The sequence below is a fragment of the Myotis daubentonii genome, chromosome 2 (assembly GCF_963259705.1).
Source record: "Myotis daubentonii chromosome 2, mMyoDau2.1, whole genome shotgun sequence".
NCBI classification, from domain to species: Eukaryota; Metazoa; Chordata; class Mammalia; order Chiroptera; family Vespertilionidae; genus Myotis; species Myotis daubentonii.
The window spans coordinates 62,938,455-62,959,806 of NC_081841.1; the positions used below are offsets into that span (position 1 = coordinate 62,938,455).

The window sequence follows — 21,352 nt, forward strand, 5'->3', positions numbered from 1 at the left end:
ACAAGATATCCAACTGGTTAGGACATCAAAAGACGTTAAACGTCTATGTCTTGTCTGCCCATCTTTAAACCCTTAGTCACATAGTTGAAGCATCCTGGATCTTTACCTAATTCTGGCTTTGTATTGCATGGTTATTGTAATAAAAGCCTTAAGAGTTTAGTTATTAGCTTTCTGTGTTATTTGTTTAGGTTCCTTTTTGAATATTTTTTGTGTGTTTTTTATTAAATTCCACCATCTGACAGATTTTTTTTAAAGTGCCATGATTACCCAGTTGGTATGGCTCAGTGGTTGAGCATCCACCCATGATCCAAAAGGTCGTGGTTTGATTCCCTGTCAGGGCACATACCTGGGCTGTGGGCTCCATGCCAGTGGGAGGTATGCAGGAGGCAACAAATCAGTGATTCATCGTTGATACCTCTATCTCTCTATCCTTCTCCCTTCCTCTCTCTGATGTTTTTAAAAAACATTTTTTAAAAAAATGCCATGATTTTCTTTTCAAAAAAGTAAAACCAAGAAATTGTTAGTGTTTTTAATATACAGAAGTTATGCTTTTCATCAGTAAAAATGGGTTCTGTCAATACAGGCATATGTGGTCCAGGCTTCATTTGATATCCCATTAAGCCAACCTGAGTAACAGTTAGGATGGAAAAGGACAAGTCTTAGAGAAAAATGAGTTCTCATAGTCCTGATGTTAGAGTTCAGTAGTGGGGACCTAATTCAGCTTGGTGGTAAGAGAAATGACTGCCAACCCACATTCTCAGTTCTAGTTCTTCTGTTTTCTCCATGGGCAATAAAAGCTGAATTATCTCTATTGGCACTTAGAGACAATAGGACCTCAGAAAGAAGGTATGAGATAGAAGAACAACATGATAAAAGCTTTAACTAGTTCATTATTGCCAGAAAAAAAATATTTTTCATGCTATTAACATAGATTTAGAGTGCAAAGACTAGTTAAAAACGGAGAACTTTCTAGTTATTAACTCATTTTTTAATGTGTGAATAGAATATCTTTCTTTGGCTTAAAACTTGCTGTTATTTCAGCAAAGTGGTATGTTAGTAACAATTCTAGCAGCTGAATTCCCCACCTTCCTTTTTTTGGTAAGTGGTAATGCAACTTACATGATTAACTTCCACCTTATCACCTGCCCTGGCCTTTGAGATATTTGTAAAGGAAACCCTAGATTTTATGAAATATTGTTAGATGACAACTGAGCTAGAGTCTTTTGCAGCTGCTTGGATTCCTATATTCTTAGTTCTTAAAGATATCATTTATACTTTAGAAAGTATTTGGTGATCTTCATCTACTCACCTTCATTTACTTTGGTTCTCTGTCAGAGGGAGCAGCCACTGAGACCACGAATGAAAACTCATTCCCTCATCCATGCAGTTACATAATACAGGAAACCATCACCTAAAAAAGCGGGTTTGTTTTTTTTTTTTTTTGCTTTTTTTTAAAAAAAAAACAAACCCTCTAATCCAAAGGAAAAAATAATTTTACATCTTGACCTAGTATATATGTATATGCATAAATGTATGTAACTAAATACATATAAACATTTATAACTAAAACAAGTTACACAAAATAGTAGTTACTGCTAAGTGTGGTGCACTCTGATATTTTTATTCTGTTTCAATTTTTAAATTGCTATTAAAGACTGATAAAAATTATTTTTAACACAAACTTTTTTAAAAATATTGACTAGTCAAGATGATGTATTATATAATTATATACTTGAAACTGATACAATTTTATTAACTGGTGTCACCCCCATAAATTGAACAAAAATAAATAAAAATATTGCCTAATCAAAATTAGGTTTCACTAAAGCTTAATGTTCCTTCTAATTTATTTCAAGGATTGTATCAGTATGTAATTACTTTACAATCATCTAGCACTGGCCCTGGACAATGTGGCCCAGTTAGTTTGGCATCATCCTATGCACCAAAAGGTTGCCAGCTGTATTCCCAGTCAGGGCACATGACTGGTTTGTGGGCTTTATCACCCGGGGGTCATGCAGGAGGCAGCAGATCTATGTTGCACTCTCATGTCCATATTTCTCTCTCTCCCTCTCCCTCTCTTTCTAATAATAAACTATTCTTTAAAAATATCTAGCAGTGTTTCTAGTATATGTAAATTTTTGGCTGTTTGAGATACTTTTCATAAGTTGTTGAGATTACTCTTTGTCCATTGTCATATGTGAAACCTGCATCTGTCATTGATGCCATTTACAGCATGGAAGAGTGGCAGAAGTCGCTCCCCATTTTCCCAACAGTGTGGTAGCGACCACATGGACTTTGTGCTATATTCATTCTAGGGTACACAAGGCTCTGAATGCATGAATAGAGGGATGAGAAATGGTTTAGCTATTTCCTAAAGCTTTGACCTTTTCAATTATTTGAGTACTTTCTCAAAATTCATATCATGCAGTTGTACTCTGATTTTAATCTCACACTTTAGGGAACTTACATGATATATAGTTGAATTGAAATAGTCTCTGTTTAATTAAACCAAATGGCATACATTATGTTCTATCTTTTATAATCACCTCTTTTTTTAAAAAAATATATTTTATTGATTTCTTACAGAGAGAAAGGAAGAGGGATAGGGAGTCAGAAACATCGATGAGAGAGAAACATCGATCAGTTGCCTCCTGCACACTCCCCACTGGGGATGTGCCTGCAACCAAGGTACATGCCCTTGACCGGAATCGAACCTGGGACCTTTCAGTCCGCAGGCCGACGCTCTAGCCACTGAGCCAAACCGGTTTGGGCTATAATCACCTCTTTAATAGCATATTTGCTATGAAATAGGAAAACACCCTTTATATATCATTTTTACTTGCTTTTGATGAGTACTTGTATGTTTTCTCTCTTGAGCCTCCTAATAATCCAGTGAGGTTTGAAGGACATTTTTGTGTTTCCTTTGCTGTGAGGAAACAGGTTCAACTTTCTAACTGATGGGTTTGTTTTCTATTTAATCTTTTCTCTAAAATCATTAAGTGGCACATATCAGAAGCCCCAGTGCAAAGTTTCAGCCACTTTTCTTTAGATTCACTGATTTATTACTGGTTTGTGATTCACAGAATATTTGTTTAGTGTTGAGGGCATTGATATTGACATTACAAATGCATTTTTGCTTTTCTATCTTACAGGCCCTGGCCTATTTTGAGCAGTTAAAGATCTCCCCAGATGCCTGGCAGGTGTGTGCAGAAGCTCTAGCACAGAGGACATACAGGTAATTAAAACAAAAATTTGCATGACTCTTAGAATTTAAATTTCTGTGAACTTGACAAGACTTAAATTTACCTGTGTTTGGAAAATGTTTTTATAAGAACATTTTATGACCTGTGTTTTGGGAAATCATTTAGTGTAGAAATGAGAAAAATAGTAAACTAATAATTTGGCTCTTCCAGGGTTGACTTTTCAGTAGAACTATCCTTTGCCTCATGCTGTGCACCTGACAGCATATCCCGACTAGAATGTAGTACATTAAAACTTCCTTATTTTCTTTTTCTTAAAATATATTTTTATAGATTTTAGAGAGGAAGGGAGAGGGAGAGAGATACAGGAACATCAATGATCAGAGAGAATCATCAATCAGCTGCCTCCTGCACACCTCCTACTGGGGATCAAGTCTGCAACCTGGGCATGTGCCCTTGGCCAGAATCAAACCTGGGACCCTTCAGTCTGTAGACCGATGCTCTATCCACTGAGCCAAACCGGCTAGGGCAAAACTTCCTTATTTTCTTATGATGTGAGTGATGGTTTGTTTTCTAAAGAGTTGGTAAAGGAGGTAATCAAATTATAATATTAATTTTTTATTTTAATTTAAAGTATATTAGCATTCAATTACCAATCTTTATTTAAAATATGGAACTCTTCACGAATTTGCATGTCATCATTATGCAGGGACCATGCTAATCTCTCTATTGTTACAATTTTATTTTTATTTATTTTTTAATATATTTTATTGATTTTTTACAGAGAGGAAGGGAGAGGGATAGAGAATTAGAAACATCGATGAGAGAGAAATATCGATCAGCTGCCTCCTGCACACTCCCCACCGGGGATGTGCCCGCAACCAAGGTACATGCCCTTGGCTGTAATGGAACCTGGGACCCTTGAGTCCACAGGCTGACGCTCTATCCACTGAGCCAAACCGGTTAGGGCTATTTTTATTTTTTTAAATATATTTTTATTGATGTTTAGGGAGAGGAAGGGAGAGAGATAGAGAGATAGAAACATTAATAAGAGGAAGTTATCAATTGGCTGCCTCCTATACGGCCCCCACTGGGCATCAAACCCGCATCCTGAGCATATGCCCTCACTGGGAATCAAACCAGCAACCTCTTGGTTCTTGGGTCATTACGCAACCGCTGAGCCACACCAGCCGGGCTGTATTGTTCCAATTTTAGTATAAGTGCTGCTGAATCGAGCACTCACTTACCAGTCTTGATGTTGGACTGAGGTCTTTTCTTTGTGTATATGCTACTAGCATTCACTTTATTGCTCTTATGTTGATCAGACCCATCATCCATCCTCTACATTGAGGAAGAATGAATGCAGGTTCCTAAACTTTTTAGTTATTTGTCCCCCTCTCTCCAAGTCTTATGGTTATCTAACCCACATTACATATATACAAGGATTTCTCCCTGCAATGCGATTTCCTATGAAGTCTTTCGAAAGCTTCAACTTGATTTTTACAAAAATAAGAACTCTCATCATGCTCATTTATTAGTTTATATTACAAAAGAGGTGCAGCTGGCATAGTGAGACTTGGAGAAACACAACCGACCAGCTACAAGCAAACAACTTGCTTCTGTGAGTAGAAGTTCCTGGAGGCTAGTGATGACTCCTCGCGGAGGTCTCCACATGCTGTGGGTGTTACTTACTACATTTTTACAGACAAAACCAAATGTTCCAGTTTATTGAAAAAGTTGGTTTTGAGAACATACATATGTCTTAGAGTAAATAAGAACCAGCTCTTAATTAAAAGCTTCTTAAAGTTTACTTTTTGAGTGCAAAATTTAAGTCTTGTTTACTTAGTTTAAGGCTTCAATGTCATCCATGATAAGGATAAAAATCCTAAGGTCTTAGAAGAGGTGCTAAATAAACCTAACTTTTTTTTTTTTTAATATATTTTATTGATTTTTTACAGAGAGGAAGGGAGAGGGATAGAGAGTCAGAAACATCGATGAGAGAGATACATCCATCAGCTGCCACCCGCACATCCCCCAGTGGGGATGTGCCCGCAACCCAGGTACATGCCCCTGACCGGAATCGAACCTGGGACCTTTCAGTCCGCAGGCGGGCGCTCTATCCACTGAGCCAAACCGGTTTCGGCTAAACCTAACCTTAAAAAACTCTTAAAGGATTGTTTCAGCACTGCCCAGGTGACTAAGTTGGTTGGAGCATCGCCCCATAGACAAAAGGATGCGGGTTTGATCCCTGGTTGGGGCAATTACGGGAAGCAACCAATTAATGTTTCTCACATTGATGTTTCTCTCCCTCCCTCCCTCCCTCCTTCATCTCTCTCAAAGGCAATGAAAACATATTCTCCGGTAAGGATTAAAAAAAAAAAAAAAAAGATTGTTTCATTTATTTGGTTAATTCATGTTGTCTAAATGAACATCTCCATTCTTGTAGTGACCAGTTAGCTTTATATATGAAAAATGTTCTATGACTAATCCTGGCTCAAACTAACTATCCTGGATGAATAGATTGTTCTTCACTAAAGGTACTTTGTCAGAGTTTGTAGCTAGCTCACTGCAACTCTGTGGCTCACCCCTAGAGAGACAAGTCAAAGTCCATAATTGGTGTATACTTGTTTTTGTTCTCCTTTTGTAAGGGCAATATATTTGTACCTTGGTTTTCTGCATGATGTTTGAGGCTAGACTGCCAGTCAGGTGATACCGGGTGTTTTGGATTTGGCTGCAATAGAACTGTCTAGGGTTGAATTTTAAGTATGACTTTGATAAACAACTCTGATTTAACTCAGTCTCTGGCAGTTCTGCCATTTGTCATTTTAACACCTAGCCTTTAGCAGTTGTTCCAGGAATCCTAACATCTAGAATTTAGGGGGGGTGTCTTTTATTTGCAAAGTACTATATTTCAGGTGTATCTTAATTTGTTAGGTTCTGTTTGCCAGATTTGGTGGAAATACCGAGTATTGTATAATATTTGAAGTTCTCTTAGCTTTTTAAACAAATAGGTAAGAATGTAATAAATGAGATGAATAAGTAGAAAACAAGCCAAAGGTCTACTTTGAGAAACTTTTTAACTATGTTATTCATTAATATTTTATCTTTGATTTGTTTTCCCCAATTCATATTCTGCTTATTTTCTTTTTCTTAGTGATGATCACATCAAGTTTTTCTGCTTTCAAGTTTTAGAACATCAAGTTAAATACAAGTAAGTCTTTTTCTCACTGCTTGACACTGAAGTTTGTGGGAAGAGGCCATTTTTTAAAATTAGTTTTCCCCTTTTTAGGAAACCATAATACAGGTTGTAATTTAACAGTGTATGTGACATCCAGTTTATAGCTGTATTTTGATTTGTCCCAAAGTGTTTTAACAATACTGAATTTGTTGGTTACATGTAAATATCCAACATTTTACAGAGAAAACAAAATAGATTTCCAGTTTCTCTGAAAATATCAGAAGATGTAGCAATACCCCGCCTGTTTTCTACATGACAGCTCTCTGTAAGAGTTGAGCGGCAGCATGGGCACTTGTATTCAGAACCCCTGCTTTAATTAGGTGAGAACAATGAATCATAGCTCAGAGGACCCTTCGTCTGTCTATTGATTTATTCTGTAAACCACAGATCTCAGAAGATGGACTTACTTCCATTTGAAAAAACTGTGTAGCTGCCATTTTTTCTATGTGAACCTAACCACAAATTAAATTAATACCAATATTGATACTCCACCTGCCACTGTCACACTTATCATTTTTCCTTAAAGCAAGTGATGAGAGAGAGGCACTATCAGTTTATTTTAGAGAACTTCAGATAATTGAGTGCTATACAAATTTTCCTTTTCAAATATATGAGGTCCTTATTTTTTAAAACCGCAGAAACCAAATATAGCCATTATTATTTTTTCTTCTCTATTTTGAACAGATATTCAGAACTAACTACTGTTCAACAGCAACTAATTAGGGAGACGCTCATATCTTGGCTTCAAGCTCAGGTAAAATTGTAATTTCATTTAGTACCTCAAATTGCCAGATATTTAAATTTTTATTTTTGCAAGCGTTTGCAACTTTATGTCAATGTGGATCACTTACCCTCTATTTCATCCAGTAGCTTTCTTAGAAAGTACTGGTTTTGAAGGTCATGGGTAGATGAAAGCTTAGCAGTAATTTTAAATTGTATCAATAACTGAAACTATCCATCAATAACTGAAGCTTTCCGTGACACGTTGTGGAAACTTGGTTTTAAAATGTAATTTTTTTTTTACTACTTGACAAAAGCGGCTTTCTGTTCACTCTTAAAGGTGACCCTTCGTATGGGGAAGTAAAGTACAGCATAGGGAATATTGTCAATAATACTGTAATAACAATGTATGGTGCCAGTTGGGCACTAGACTAATCAGGGGGGATCACTTTGTAAATTACGTAAGTGTCTAACCACTATGTCGTGCACCTGAAATTAAATGAAATTGAATGTCAACTGTAATTGAAGCTTTCTTTTTAATGTTAAAAATCTTTTAAAAAACACATAAAAATGAATCCTCCTGGACAACCTCTTCACAAAGACCCCATTTCAAAATGGCCAATCAAGTTCTTAATTAATAATATGTTCTTATTTGTTAATTTTGGTTAATGTACATATAAAGCAGTTGTATAGTTAGAAATTTTATTTTCCTATAAAGAACAAGCAGCTAGAAGAAAAACAATTGAATTTTTTCCTTCGGAAAATTAATAGGAACTGGTAAAACTCTACGCCTGAAACTTTTCTCTAAAAGTGTGAGAATGGAAAAAAATAAAGTGTGAGGATAAGAAATAACCATCAATATGTTTGTTCATTTGATTATTCCCCATCTGCTCAGTTGCTTAAATACTTTGGTCATTTTTAAGCATATTGGTTGCATAGCTAATCTAGACCATGTTGAAGTTTGATATGTTTTTTGCCTGTTAATGATAAATAGGAAAACCAAGTGTTTGAAACTTTTTAATTTACATTTAATTTCACGGACTGTTTCTCTGATTGTCAGATGCTGAATCCTCAAGCAGAGAAGACCTTTATACGAAATAAAGCGGCCCAAGTCTTCGCCTTGCTTTTTGTTACAGAATATCTCACTAAATGGCCCAAGTTTTTTTTTGACATTCTCTCAGTAGTGGACCTAAATCCAAGGGGAGTAGATCTGTACCTCCGAATCCTCATGGCTATTGATTCTGAGTTGGTGGATCGTGATGTAGTGCATACATCAGAGGCAAGTAACTTCCCTTTTAATTTTTAGTTTTTATTGTTTTGTTTCTTTAATTTTATTTATTGATTTGAGAGAGAGAGAGAGAGCAGCATCAATTTATTATTCCGCTTATTCATTCATTGGTTGCTTCTTATATGTGTCCTGACCAGTGATTGAACCCACAACCTTGGCATATTGGGACAGGCTTTAACCAACTGAGCTACCCAGTTAGGGCCTAATTTTTAGTTTTTAATATATATTTTATAGGAGATAATGGGCACATAATAAAAGGAGCATAAGTCTTATTTTTGAGACAAACTTTCTTAAGAATAATTATAGATTTATTCAACATTTTGAATTTTGTTTTACAAAGGAACTTAAATTTGTCTTCTCTCCCCCATGTAGGTTGAAATTAGAATAGTTAGATTTTTTTTTTTTTCTAGGTGAGCACTTATTCCTGTGAAATACACAAATTTTTTTTCTCCTGTGAATTTGTAGGGATGTGATCTATATTGACTACTGCTGTGTAGTCACTGACTGAGGAAGAAGCATTGCTTATGAATCAGTGCTGGGTTCTTCTGTATTCTCAGTCACATAGCCCATTCATTGCCTTATATAGTTCATGACCTGATGTAATTTTTTTTAATTGATTGATTTTAGAGGGAGGAGAAAGGGGGGAGGGAGAAAGAGAGAAAAAAACCACATTGATTTGTTCCACTTACTTGTGCATTCATTGGTTCATTCTTGTATGTGCCCTCACCAGGGATCAAACCCACAACCTTGGGGTTTTGGGACGACACTCTAACCAACTGAGCTACCGTCCAGGGCTTTGTCTCCTTATTAAAGAACACAACAGAAATAGTTTAATTCAAGTGTTTATAATAACTTTAAATTCATTGTATGTCAAACATTTATAAAGGTTATTTTCATGCATTTAATTTATTGCCATTTAACTTAAACATCATGTTTGTATTATATTGAGCAATACTCAATTACTTAAGATTTCTAAATAATGCTTATTTATAGTTTATGTTTAATAAGAGGTCAAGTCTAGCACTGAGGAAGAGAATGGAAAGAGGAAATAGAAAGAATCACCAGGTATGATTTTAGAGCTGATAAATAGGAAATGTGTTGAAAGTCTGGAAGTTTAGTGGTGAGGTAATTCTGTGGGCAACTATTCAGATGTCAAACATTATTTTGTGAGGTACTCTGCTTTGATCGCGTATAAGGTGTTTTGTTTTGTTTTTAGGAGGCTCGTAGAAATACTCTAATAAAGGATACCATGAGGGAACAGTGCATTCCAAACTTGGTGGAATCATGGTACCAAATCCTGCAAAATTATCAGTATACTAATTCGGAAGTGACATGTCAGTGCCTTGAAGTAGTTGGGGCTTATGTATCTTGGATAGACTTATCCCTTATAGCCAATGATAGGTAAGTATAAGTCTACTAGGGGCCCGGTGCATGAAATTCGTGCACTGGGTGTATGTGGGGAGGGGAGTGTCCCTCAGCCCAGCCTGCCCCCTCTCACATACTGGGAGCCCTCAGGCGTTGACCCCCATCACCCTCCAATCGCAGGATCGGCCCCTTGCCCAGGCCTGACGCCTCTGGCCTAGGCGTCCGGCCCGGGGAAGCGGGGACCTGCAGTTGCAGCGGGGGGTGCCACGATCGTGCGGGCTCCGCCCCTGCCCCTGCAGGAAGCCTCTGGCTGAGGCGTCCGGCCTGGGCAGCGGGGACCTGCAGCTGCAGCGGCCCCACAATCGTGGGCTTCGCTTTAGGCCCAGGCAAGGGACCCCTAGCTCCTGGGACTGCCAGCTTCGACCGTGCCCAGCTCCCATCGCTGGCTCCACCCCTACTTCCTGCTATCACTGGCCAGGGCGGAAAAGGCACCTGATTCTCCGATCATGGCTAGGGGGCAGGGCAAAGGCGGCCCCAGGGCTGCCTTTGCCCTGCCCCCCAGCTCTTAGCTCCCCCCTGGGTTTCCGATCACTGTCAGTGGCAGGGGGGCTTCTTCCTGCTTTCCCTTTCGCCTCCCTGCATTGTGCCTACATATGCAAATTAACCGCCATCTTGTTGGCAGTTAACTGCCAATCTTAGTTGGCAGTTAATTTGCATATAGCCCTGATTAGCCAATGAAAAGGGTAGCTCGTACGCCAATTACCATTTTTCTCTTTTATTAGTGTTGATTTTTAAAATATTAGCCTGCAAAATACATCAATTTGAAAACATAACAATTTTATTCCATTGCCAGGTTTATAAATATGCTGCTAGGTCATATGTCAATAGAAGTTCTACGGGAAGAAGCATGTGACTGTTTATTTGAAATTGTAAATAAAGGAATGGATCCGGTTGATAAAATGAAACTAGTAGAATCTTTGTGTCAAGTATTACAGTCTGCTGGGTTTTTCATCATTGACCAGGTCAGTAAATTTATATATAAAGTTTTTTAAATTGTTAGAACAAACTAGGATAGATAGTAATTTAAATATGCTTTCTTTCTTTTTTTTTAATATATATTTTATTGATTTATTACAGAGAGGAAGGGAGAGAGATAGAGAGTTAGAAACATCGATGAGAGAGAAACATCGATCAGCCGCCTCCTGCACACCTCCCACTTGGGATGTGCCCGCAACCCAGGTACATGCCCTTGACCGGAATCGAACCTGGGACCTTTCAGTCCGAAGGCCGACGCTCTATCCACTGAGCCAAACCAGCTACGGCTTTCTTTCTTTTTTTTTGTTGGAAACTCCCCTTGAAATTATAATAATGAAACACTGCATCTCGAAAGCCATAATATTTCTGTAGCATTTGTTTTAGGCAATGGATTATACCAGTTCTTAAACTTGAAAATCTGGGATGGTACCTTTGAATGTTCATTTCTAACAAAGTCCTGGGTGATGCTGATACTACTGGTCCACAAACCATACTTGTAGCAAGAGACTATACTATTTACATGACAGTGCATTTTGACCAAAATTAGACTTGGTTATAATTGTTATATTTTCATCATACTTTTGAATGGTTACTTATTTGAGTTGTTAGAATTTAATTCCAACAGCTTTAGGTGTGGTAAAGTAGTAATTTAGATACACAATTGGAAAGTTTTAATTTTACCTATGACAGTGATAAAGAATTACAGAGAAATCTTTGTACTGCTGATATGTTATTAGCATAGCTCTAGTGTTTTCCTTGCTGACAAACAATATTGTTTTCTTATACTGCTAATAATTGTTTTATTTAGTCCCTGGTGAAAGACCTAAAATAATGAAGTTAAAAATATATTTCTATAGGAGAACATTATAAGGATAATTAATGAAAAAAATCTAAGTTTGAGTTCTGGCTCTAACTGATATGACCTTAGGTAGGTAATTATAATGGCAGTATCTCTTTGCAGCAATAGTTAAGGCTCAAATTAAATACTATCAGAAAGCACTGTTGTAAGTTGTTACACATACTTTGATTTTATTAAAGCATATTTACTGAATTCAGTAGTTTAAAGAGAAGGTTCTAAAACCATATGTTCCTATTTTTAAGCTTTTATAAAGTCAGCAATGTTTATAGTACTGTAATCGTTAAAAACAGTTGCTTTAGCCCTGGCCAGTGTGGCTCAGTTGGTTGAGTGTCGTCCCATGCACTAAAAGGTTGCCAGTTTGATTCCTGGTCAGGGCACATGCCCAGGTTGTAGGTATTTTTTATTTTTATTTTTTAAATATATTTTTATTGATTTTAGAGAGGAAGGGAAAGGGAGAGAGAGATAGAAACATCAATGATGAGAGAGAATCATTGATTGGCTGCCTCCTACATGATCGGGGATCGAGCCCAAAACCTGGGCATATGCCCTGACCAGGAATCAAACCATGATCTCTCAGTTCACAGGTCAAGGCTCAATCACTGAGCACACAGTCCAGGCTGTGGGTATTTTTTTAAGTTGCTTTAAAGAGTACTAGTGTATAATAATGGTAGAAGAATTCAAATTCTAAAAATTTCCCAGTCAAAATGTTAGAATTGTTAAATGTTAGTTTAAAATTGAATCCTTTAATTGGCATTTGATTCATTCTAAAGTTTAGGGTTTTTCCTCTTTACTCTTAGGTGTGTGATTTTAAATTGAGGACTGCCTTGATTCTTTTCAGGAAGAAGATGTTGACTTCCTTGCCAGATTTTCTAAACTGGTAAATGGAATGGGACAGTCATTGATTGTTAGCTGGACTAAATTAATTAAGAATGGGGATATCAAGAATGCTCAAGAGGCACTACAAGCTATTGAAACAAAAGTGGCGCTGATGTTGCAGCTACTAATTCATGAGGATGATGATATCTCGTCTAACATTATTGGATTTTGTTATGATTATCTTCATATTTTGAAACAAGTGAGTCTTTATTTTAACTTTTTGTCCAGTGGATAATATAGAAGGGTCACAAAGAATTGGAAAATAACAGGAAAAATGAAAATAGCCCTAATTCTAACACCTAATGACATTTGCTGTTATATATTAATGTATTTCCTTTTTCTTTTCTTTTTTAAACTTTTTAGCCAGAAAACAAATTTCCAGGTTCTATAATTCATAAGACTAATAATAAGCTTCACAATTAATGATAGGTTTAGGTTATTTTTATTTTTGAATCGTGTTTATTTCTAAATACAGTAGATATGTTGTTAAACATAGTTTATTTTATTAATTACATATAAATAATTTTTATACAATTAAAATTTTCCCCCAGAGAATTACTTTCAATAAGAACTTAAAATGTAGAGGGTATTAGTCTCTATATTATAGCATGTAGCCTTTTTAAGAATAAGTAATTTCCCATTACAACATTAGGTGAGAGAACCATTCCTATTTTATTTATATTGATTAGTTTAATCAAGTCAAGCGTGAAATAATTTTTTTTCCACACTGAGTTTAGTTTCTGTTTGTTATAACGCCTCTATGCATACTTTAAGACATTTCCAGCAATGGGGAAAGGTATGAAGAAAATTCAGATCACTATTGGTAATCCCACTGTGTATCCCATAGTGGATTCTTAGGCCTTTTTTTGCCTTGTTCAAAACAAGGCAAGATCATACTTCACTGTCCTATAACCTGCTTCTTTGCTGAAAGCATTATAAGTATCTTTAAAAATCAAATTCATTTATATGTTTTTGCCTGCATTTCAAGTCATTTACCAAAAATGGAATTGCTAGATCTTAGGTACATTTTAAATATAGGATGGGACAAAAGTAGGTTTACAGTTGTGAGTATGCAGAACACAGAATTTATTCTTGTGTTATTATTTATTAATTATTGTATTATTTTCCATATGAACAACTGTAAATGTACTTTTGCCCCCACCCTGTATAGAAAGGAGCTGCCAGACTACCCTCCAGAAAAGTGTGCATGTTTTTAAAAATGTTAATCTATTAGAAAAATATTCTGATGAGTAAGTATAACTTTAGGAAACCTAACAAATTATTGCTTACTTTTTAACAGCTTTCAGTGCTCTCGGATCAGCAAAAAGCTAATGTAGAGGTAATTGACTTCTTTTTGCTTCTTTTAAACTGGTAATAGTATCTGTGTGTACAATCTGCCTTTAAATATAGCTTAACTTCTGATTTTATGAAATTAAAGGAGACTGACAAAAGGTATTTTATTCCTAATTATAGGCAATCATGTTGGCCGTTATGAAAAAATTGACTTATGATGAGGAATATAACTTTGAAAATGAGGTGAGAATTTTTCATTGAGGAGAAATCAGTTTTAATTTCATTGTTTACTTATATCACATTAATATTTCAAGTTTTGATTATTTTAAAGTCCTTTAAAACAAGATATATTTTTAACATTATCCTGTATTAACCTCACCTGTACGTAGAATTAATGGAAGCCTCATAATACTTCACATTTGATGCTTTTTAAAAAAACATTTCATAGCATTGATCTTTATATAATATTGACAATATTTTTGGTGATCTTATCTTACTTTATTTTTAACGAGAGTGATAAATTGAGGCCCAGTTGGTGGAACTCAGATCATAAATGTGTATGGGAGAGTGGGAATGAGGTGTTTAACGGCCTGGACTTGTTCTGGTTAGAAGTCTTGTCTAGGATTGCTAGAGAGTCAGCTTCCCATCAAACACAAGGTCATCAGGTGCGTTCTAGTAATTCAGTCATGACATAATACTGTTTAGTTGTGTGCTAGTGACCTATTCCTTTCTTTGGGCATTCAGAAACTTTGGACTATTAAAGGATAATGGTGATGCTAACCAACACACTGTGTACTTAAAGTGCCAGGCTCATTACATGTAATAGCTTCTATCATACAATAGTATAGTTTTTACAGTGAACAGAAAGATACAAGGAGTATAAATAAGGTGCTGAAGTTCTCACAAAACCCAATGTGAACCTCTTCTGACTCTAGATTCTTATCCTTAATTTCCTTCCTGTACTATTTCTGGTTCTGGCTTTCAAGATCTAGGACTATGTTCAGAAATACTTAATTTGTGAGCAGGGGGGGGAAGGTCTACTAAGCCTAGTAAGTTTTCCTGTATAAATGAATATTGGTGAAATAAATGAAAGTATTAAATTTGTAAGTGCAGAAAACTAATGGCAGTTCACCATTTACATGAGTTTTATAGTCTTTTATGTTTTTAAAATGAGAATTTTAAAATCCATCATAGGGTGAAGATGAAGCCATGTTTGTAGAATATAGGAAACAACTGAAGTTGCTGTTGGATAGGCTTGCTCAAGTTTCACCAGAGTTACTGCTGGCTTCTGTTCGTAGAGTTTTTAGTTCTACACTGCAGTAAGTTATTGTTTTGGTAATAGGTCATCTCTTCCTTTTCTCCCTGGTGATGGTTTACAATAAGTGATTCACTACTTTATTAATCTGTGTGACTTACTAAGATTTTATGTGTATCTCTGAAACAATGCACTTAATCACCTTGATTTTTCTTGATCCTTGAGGGGAAACACTACTCTTTAGAACATAAATAATAAAATGGATAGCATCAGTTATTTCTACCTTTTGGTATAAATTATATTGCCTGGCAAAGTTAACAATATCTGCCCTAGCTGGTTTGGCTCAGTGGATAGGGCGTCAGCCTGTGGACTGAAGGGTCCCAGGTTCAATTCCGGTCAAGGGCACATGCCGGGGTAGTGGGCCTGATCCCCAGTGGGGGGGTGGGGGGTGGGGCATGCAGGAGACAGCCGATCAATGATTCTCTCTCATCATTGATGTTTCTCTCTCTCTCCCTCTCCTTCCTCTCTGAAATCAATAAAAATATATTTTTAAAACATTAACAATATCTATGACTTCTTAATAATTAAAGAGGCTTTTGTTGGTGTCTTTTTATCCTTTGCATCACTAATTTTCTATAAAAAGTGTATGTTCAGGTCTCAGTAACATATTATGCCTTGGTAGGAATTGGCAGACTACACGATTTATGGAAGTTGAAGTAGCAATAAGATTGCTGTATATGTTGGCAGAAGCTCTTCCAGTATCTCATGGTGCTCACTTCTCAGGTGATGTTTCAAAAGCCAGTGCGTTGCAGGATATGATGCGAACTGTAAGTATACTGAAAATAATTTATTTGAACATAATTTTCTGTTTTCACTATAAGCTAATCGGAGTTTCTTATTAGAGTTTAGTGTCTGTTAAAAGGGGGCATTTTGGTGTTACAATAAATAAAGATAGATTTCTTAACTTTTTCTTGCTCCAGTTGGTAACATCAGGAGTTAGTTCCTATCAACATACATCTGTGACATTGGAGTTCTTCGAAACTGTTGTTAGATATGAAAAGTTTTTCACAGTTGAACCTCAACACATTCCATGTGTACTAGTAAGTAAACATTTTACTTATTTTCAATGTTTGTTATTTTCCCATGTATTTCAGCTAATGAGCAGATATTATTCTATTTTTCTTTTATAACTTTTTCCACAGCCAGAGGTTCTCAAAAACTTTTTTTCAGAAACTCTTGAATGCACTGGCACTAACCCCCCTTCCATTAAAAAAATTTTCTGTCTAATCAGTCACCTAAAGTCCTCAAGAGTCTATTTGTGTATTGAGTAAGGTTTCTTGTTATATATAGTATCTGGTTCTTGCCTTCTAGAAGCTAAGAAAAAATTTTTGATGTAAATAAAAATGTTTCATAAAAGTAGCAACAGGAGTTTTAAACACGTGCAGCAAAAGTAAAAGTGTCTCTGTTTCTTTAGATGGCTTTCTTAGATCACAGGGGGCTGCGGCATTCCAGTGCAAAAGTGCGGAGCAGAACTGCCTACCTGTTTTCTAGATTTGTCAAGTCTCTCAAGTAAGTACAAAATTTCAGCTGTTACGTTTTATTCTTATATTTAGGATTATTAAATAGAACATATAAATTATCTTCTAAGAACCTGTGGTAGATTTGGTTCTTTCTGTTCTAAGGCATTTTTAAAGTATTCCTTTTTTGTATCGTCATGTTAGGACTTTTTTTCATTCTCATTAATTTACTTTATTCATTAAAAAGTGATTTGTTTGCATACTTGTATATGTAACACTAATCACTAATAACATTATGTAATTACATAACCAATAGTTTTATTGCTATGGATCAATAGTATATGGCTTCTTTGAAATTCTAAAGAATATATTCCTTGGAAATACATTTTTAACCTAATCTGTTTTATATTCTTTACTAGTACCAGTTTTTGGCATGAAAACTATTCATTCTTAGGCTTATAAGGTTGTAATTTTTAAAAATCATCATTAGTCTTAATCACATGTGACTAGCTTAGAACTGATTTTTTAGTTCTGCCTTAAAGGGGGATTTAGTGTTTTTAGCAACTTTTCAAGCACTATTACTTATGTTATTGTGATTTTCCTTTTTGCCTTTATTCAGTAAACAAATGAATCCATTCATTGAGGATATTCTGAATAGAATACAAGATTTATTAGAGCTTTCTCCACCTGTAAGTACCTATTCTTCCAAATTACAGATTTTCCTCAGATTTTGAGGCCACATACACCTTTAGCACTAATACTTTCGTGGGCTTTTTTTTTTTTAATGAGGGTGGTGTGTGCAAGGGTTAGTTCTGTTTACCAACACTGTTGAGATAGCTATAATAATAAAAGCCTAATGTGCGAATTAGACCAGACGTCCTTCCGGACGAAGCTGGGGCTACAGCCGTGAGATCGAGGAAGCCGCTGCTGCTGTGAGGGGAGGGCTCCAGCCATCCGTGGCTGCGAAGGCCTACTCTTGCACGTATTATGTGCATTGGGCCTCTAGTAGTAAATAAAACAGTAATAGAAGTAGAAAAAAAGCAAGAGTTGACTGACAAATTTGGCAATATGAGAAATAGTCTGCTTTCTCTATACTGTTAAATGTTGATGAAGTGTTTTATGGAGAAGGAAAAATTCAGTTTCCAAATTATTTAGTACTATGATCATATTGGGCCTTCTCAGTGACTGCTGATGTTAGACTGAAGCTTTTCTGTGTTTAATTTTTCAGGCTTAGGATAAAATTTTGATGCTGGTTTTTCTGAATATTTGGTGTCCATTTCACTAGAAAGATTTAAGTTGGGGTGCTTTGTAAGCACGCCTTGATGGATATTAGTACATGTTTTTGTTTAAAGCAAATACTGACATTGACTCAATTCTTTTTCACTTTGATACAAAATATTACTAGAGCTGCCATTTAAAAAGTGTTGAACAAAAATAGTACTTTTGTTCTTTTAAGTAAATACCAGCACTTAGGGTTCACAGCTTATGTAATTTCACTGCATGAAAGGTTAGTAGTGAATTATATGGTTAAAAATTATCTTTGTCTACATACTAGAAAAGCTGATATATAAAGTAGTTCACGCGGTTATTGCCAGTTTTCCTTGGCAGTTACGGTAACCCAATTTTTGGGTACCTTATATTTCTGTAGCACTTTATCTTTGTATCCTCAACTCCTAGAGTATTGATTAGTCTTAGTGCTACTTAAAAATGCTTTAGTTACTTCTAAATTGGGAATTTCTTTTTTTTTTTTCTTAAGAAATGAGAACATGACATAATTTATCTGTTTTTAGACAAGGTTTTATGTATTTCTTAATAGGGAGCTTGAGTGTTGGATCTAGAAGGGTCTCTGATATTTCCCCACACTCCTCTTGGCCTACCCTACTGCATTAAAAAATAACAAAATTCAATAAAAGTCACCCATATATGGGATGCCTGCTTATGCCTGAATGAGATCTGGTTTTGTATTTGCAGTCTTATTTTCAAACGTTTTAAAGTAATAACCATTGTGAATGTGCATATGTATTTATTGTGTGGTTTTTGTTGTTATTCAACTCTTAAACACTCTTTAAAATATTAACTTGTGTGGCCTTTGTACTAACATTCAAAGTACCTTTGTACACCTCATTTTTAGCCACCGACTATCTTACAAATAAGAGTTTTACAAGAGAAAACAAGGTAGAAGGCTAACTAATAATTATGACTATTTGAAAAGTCTTGAAAAGGGTAGAATTAGACCCACGATCTCTTTACCTCTACTTCAGTTTTCTTTCTGTTATATGGTCTTAGGAGAATATTTGTTTTTATAAGCACTCAACCTACTTTTTAATAGTGAGTTGATGTCATAGATTACATCTCTCGCTTTTGCACTTTGCTTAAATGAGAGGACTTAAATGTGGAAAAACTTCAGTGAGACCAAATTTTATTTTAGGAGAATGGTTACCAGTCTTTGTTGAGCAGCGATGATCAACTATTTATTTATGAGACAGCTGGAGTGCTGATTGTTAATAGTGAGTACCCAGCAGAACGGAAGCAAGCGTTAATGAGGAATCTGTTGACTCCACTAATGGAAAAGTTTAAAATTCTGTTAGAAAAATTGATGCTGGCGCAAGATGAAGAAAGGCAGGCATCTCTAGCAGACTGTCTCAATCATGCTGTTGGATTTGCCAGGTGAGTTAAGATTATTGAGTGAGTATTACACAGACAAGACCATTTATTTGTCTGCATCTTTTAGAATTGGGTACATATCCAAGATTCCAAAACAGGATTGTCTAGAGAATTACCTAAGCTTTCTTTTCTAAATCTAGTGAATTAGAAGACTTAGCTGAAGAAGGGAATAGATTACGTAACATTCTGCATTTCTGTCTTGACAACTGAGTCCTTAACTTTGACTTCTTTGGTGTAAATTGATTGTGTATTTAAGGGGATTAACTAAAGTGTTTATATATCAGTTACTAATTGGGAAATCTTGGTTTTCGGTTTTGGTATCTTAAAGAGTAGGTCCTGAGACTTCTTTTTACCTGTTGCATTGTGTCCTGAAGACCACCCAAGCTGCTATTTCTTTCTCTCTACCCATAACTTTTATTGGTAAACAGTAACAGCATATAAGTTGTAGTGGTTGCTGATTATAAGCTATATAAAGCAATTGCTCTATGGAATATTTCAGTGCAAAAGCTAATATTAGAGAGTTGTAGAAATAACTTGATTCTAAAGATTGTTTTCTAAATTTAAATGGGTAATTTGCAGATTATGTAGTAGGACAGCCTGGTCATAGTAAGTGGATTTCCCCCCTCTTTTCTGCATACTTCATTAGTAGGATTTTAATAAAACATTTAGATGGATTCAGATTAGAGGATTATAGTAACTACATCTCATTCATTTAGAATTGTCTACCAGTTTTGTTAGTTTTGTAATTTATCGTGCATTGTTTTTTATTACTCCATAAAATTTTTTAAGAATAAAGTTAAAAATAGTTGCCTTATTTTACTTATCTAGTCGGACCAGCAAAGCTTTTAGCAACAAGCAGACTGTGAAACAATGTGGCTGTTCCGAAGTTTATCTGGACTGTTTACAGACATTCTTGCCAGCTCTGAGTTGTCCCTTACAAAAGGATATTCTCAGAAGTGGAGTTCGCACTTTCCTTCATCGCATGATAATTTGCCTAGAGGAAGAAGTTCTTCCATTCATCCCATCTGCCTCAGAACACATGCTGAAAGATTGTGAAGCAAAAGACCTTCAGGAGTTCATTCCTCTTATCAACCAGATTACAGCCAAATTTAAGGTACCACAAACCTCAGAGCATCCCCTGGCTTAAAGATCTTCCCCTGGCTTAAAAGATTAGGTGTATTTATCTTTAGATATATGCATTGTCCCCCAAAAGTGTACATACACACTTTGAATAATTATAAAGGCAGTGCTTATTAAAATACATTTTATTTTCAAAATTGAGCTATCAGCTGTTAAAGTGTGTATACATTTTGGGGGGGATACCCTGCATTTTGACATTTGCCCCCTTGGTTTGTTTTTGTAAATATGAGTTACTTGTGGGCATGGATTGTGTATTTTTATCATCCCTAATATCTGGCACACTCCCTGACACATAAGACATGCTTAATAGATGTTTTACTAAAACCATACATACATTATCTGTTTTATGTAGCAGAAGAAAACAATTACTCTTCTGTTTTAGAAAATCAAATAAAAACAGCATTGAGTACTACCTGTCTAAAGAGGTAAATAAAAAGCATTGTAATTTGGGTGTCCACACAGGAGTTTAAAAGTAATGTAATGTACTAAAGTTGGTTTTATGTACAAGGAGATTTAAGTCAAGTATAAGCTGACTAATAAGAATGGCTAACACACAGTGCTTTCTGTGTTCAAAATGTGTTCTAAGCATTTTCCTGCACATTAATTCATTTGATTCTAGGAGGTAAGTATTGTATTTTATAGATGAAGAAACAGACACAGAGAAGTTAAGGATTACCCAATGGCATATAAAGGCTGAGCACCCAAGCATGTAACTCCATTTATAATTTAGCAATAGAATTAATATTGTGAAATTTAAATCGAAAATAATCCATGGCAGTATTTGATTGTGAAATATTTCTGGGTCCCTACCATTTTTCTTATTATTATTTCTTAATTGTTTATCAAGAGAAACTATTTCTTAGCTCAGATATTCATGTTTCATAGATCAAGAATACAGGTAA

The 21,352-nt window shown here is 35.6% G+C and overlaps 1 protein-coding gene and 1 pseudogene across 3 annotated transcripts in view; one reads left to right on the top strand and one right to left on the bottom strand.

Moving 5' to 3' along the window:
- The window catches only part of XPOT (exportin for tRNA), a 39,429-nt gene that overhangs the window by 5,532 nt on the left and 12,545 nt on the right, over nt 1-21,352 (top strand). For 2 of the 3 annotated variants that reach the window (XM_059683495.1, XM_059683494.1), the window contains exons 3-18: nt 3,153-3,235; nt 6,355-6,411; nt 7,123-7,192; nt 8,219-8,437; nt 9,663-9,847; nt 10,665-10,833; nt 12,544-12,780; nt 13,882-13,920; nt 14,055-14,117; nt 15,069-15,193; nt 15,812-15,956; nt 16,110-16,229; nt 16,604-16,698; nt 17,266-17,335; nt 19,075-19,313; nt 20,139-20,424. In XM_059683495.1, coding sequence (XP_059539478.1) covers nt 3,153-3,235; nt 6,355-6,411; nt 7,123-7,192; nt 8,219-8,437; nt 9,663-9,847; nt 10,665-10,833; nt 12,544-12,780; nt 13,882-13,920; nt 14,055-14,117; nt 15,069-15,193; nt 15,812-15,956; nt 16,110-16,229; nt 16,604-16,698; nt 17,266-17,335; nt 19,075-19,313; nt 20,139-20,424 — 2,202 coding nt within the window. Of the gene's footprint in view, nt 1-3,152; nt 3,236-6,354; nt 6,412-7,122; nt 7,193-8,218; nt 8,438-9,662; nt 9,848-10,664; nt 10,834-12,543; nt 12,781-13,881; nt 13,921-14,054; nt 14,118-15,068; nt 15,194-15,811; nt 15,957-16,109; nt 16,230-16,603; nt 16,699-17,265; nt 17,336-19,074; nt 19,314-20,138; nt 20,425-21,352 lie in introns of those variants that run through there. The other variant, XM_059683496.1, reaches the window with a different exon arrangement.
- On the bottom strand, nt 3,865-3,965 carry LOC132228943 (U6 spliceosomal RNA; annotated as a pseudogene).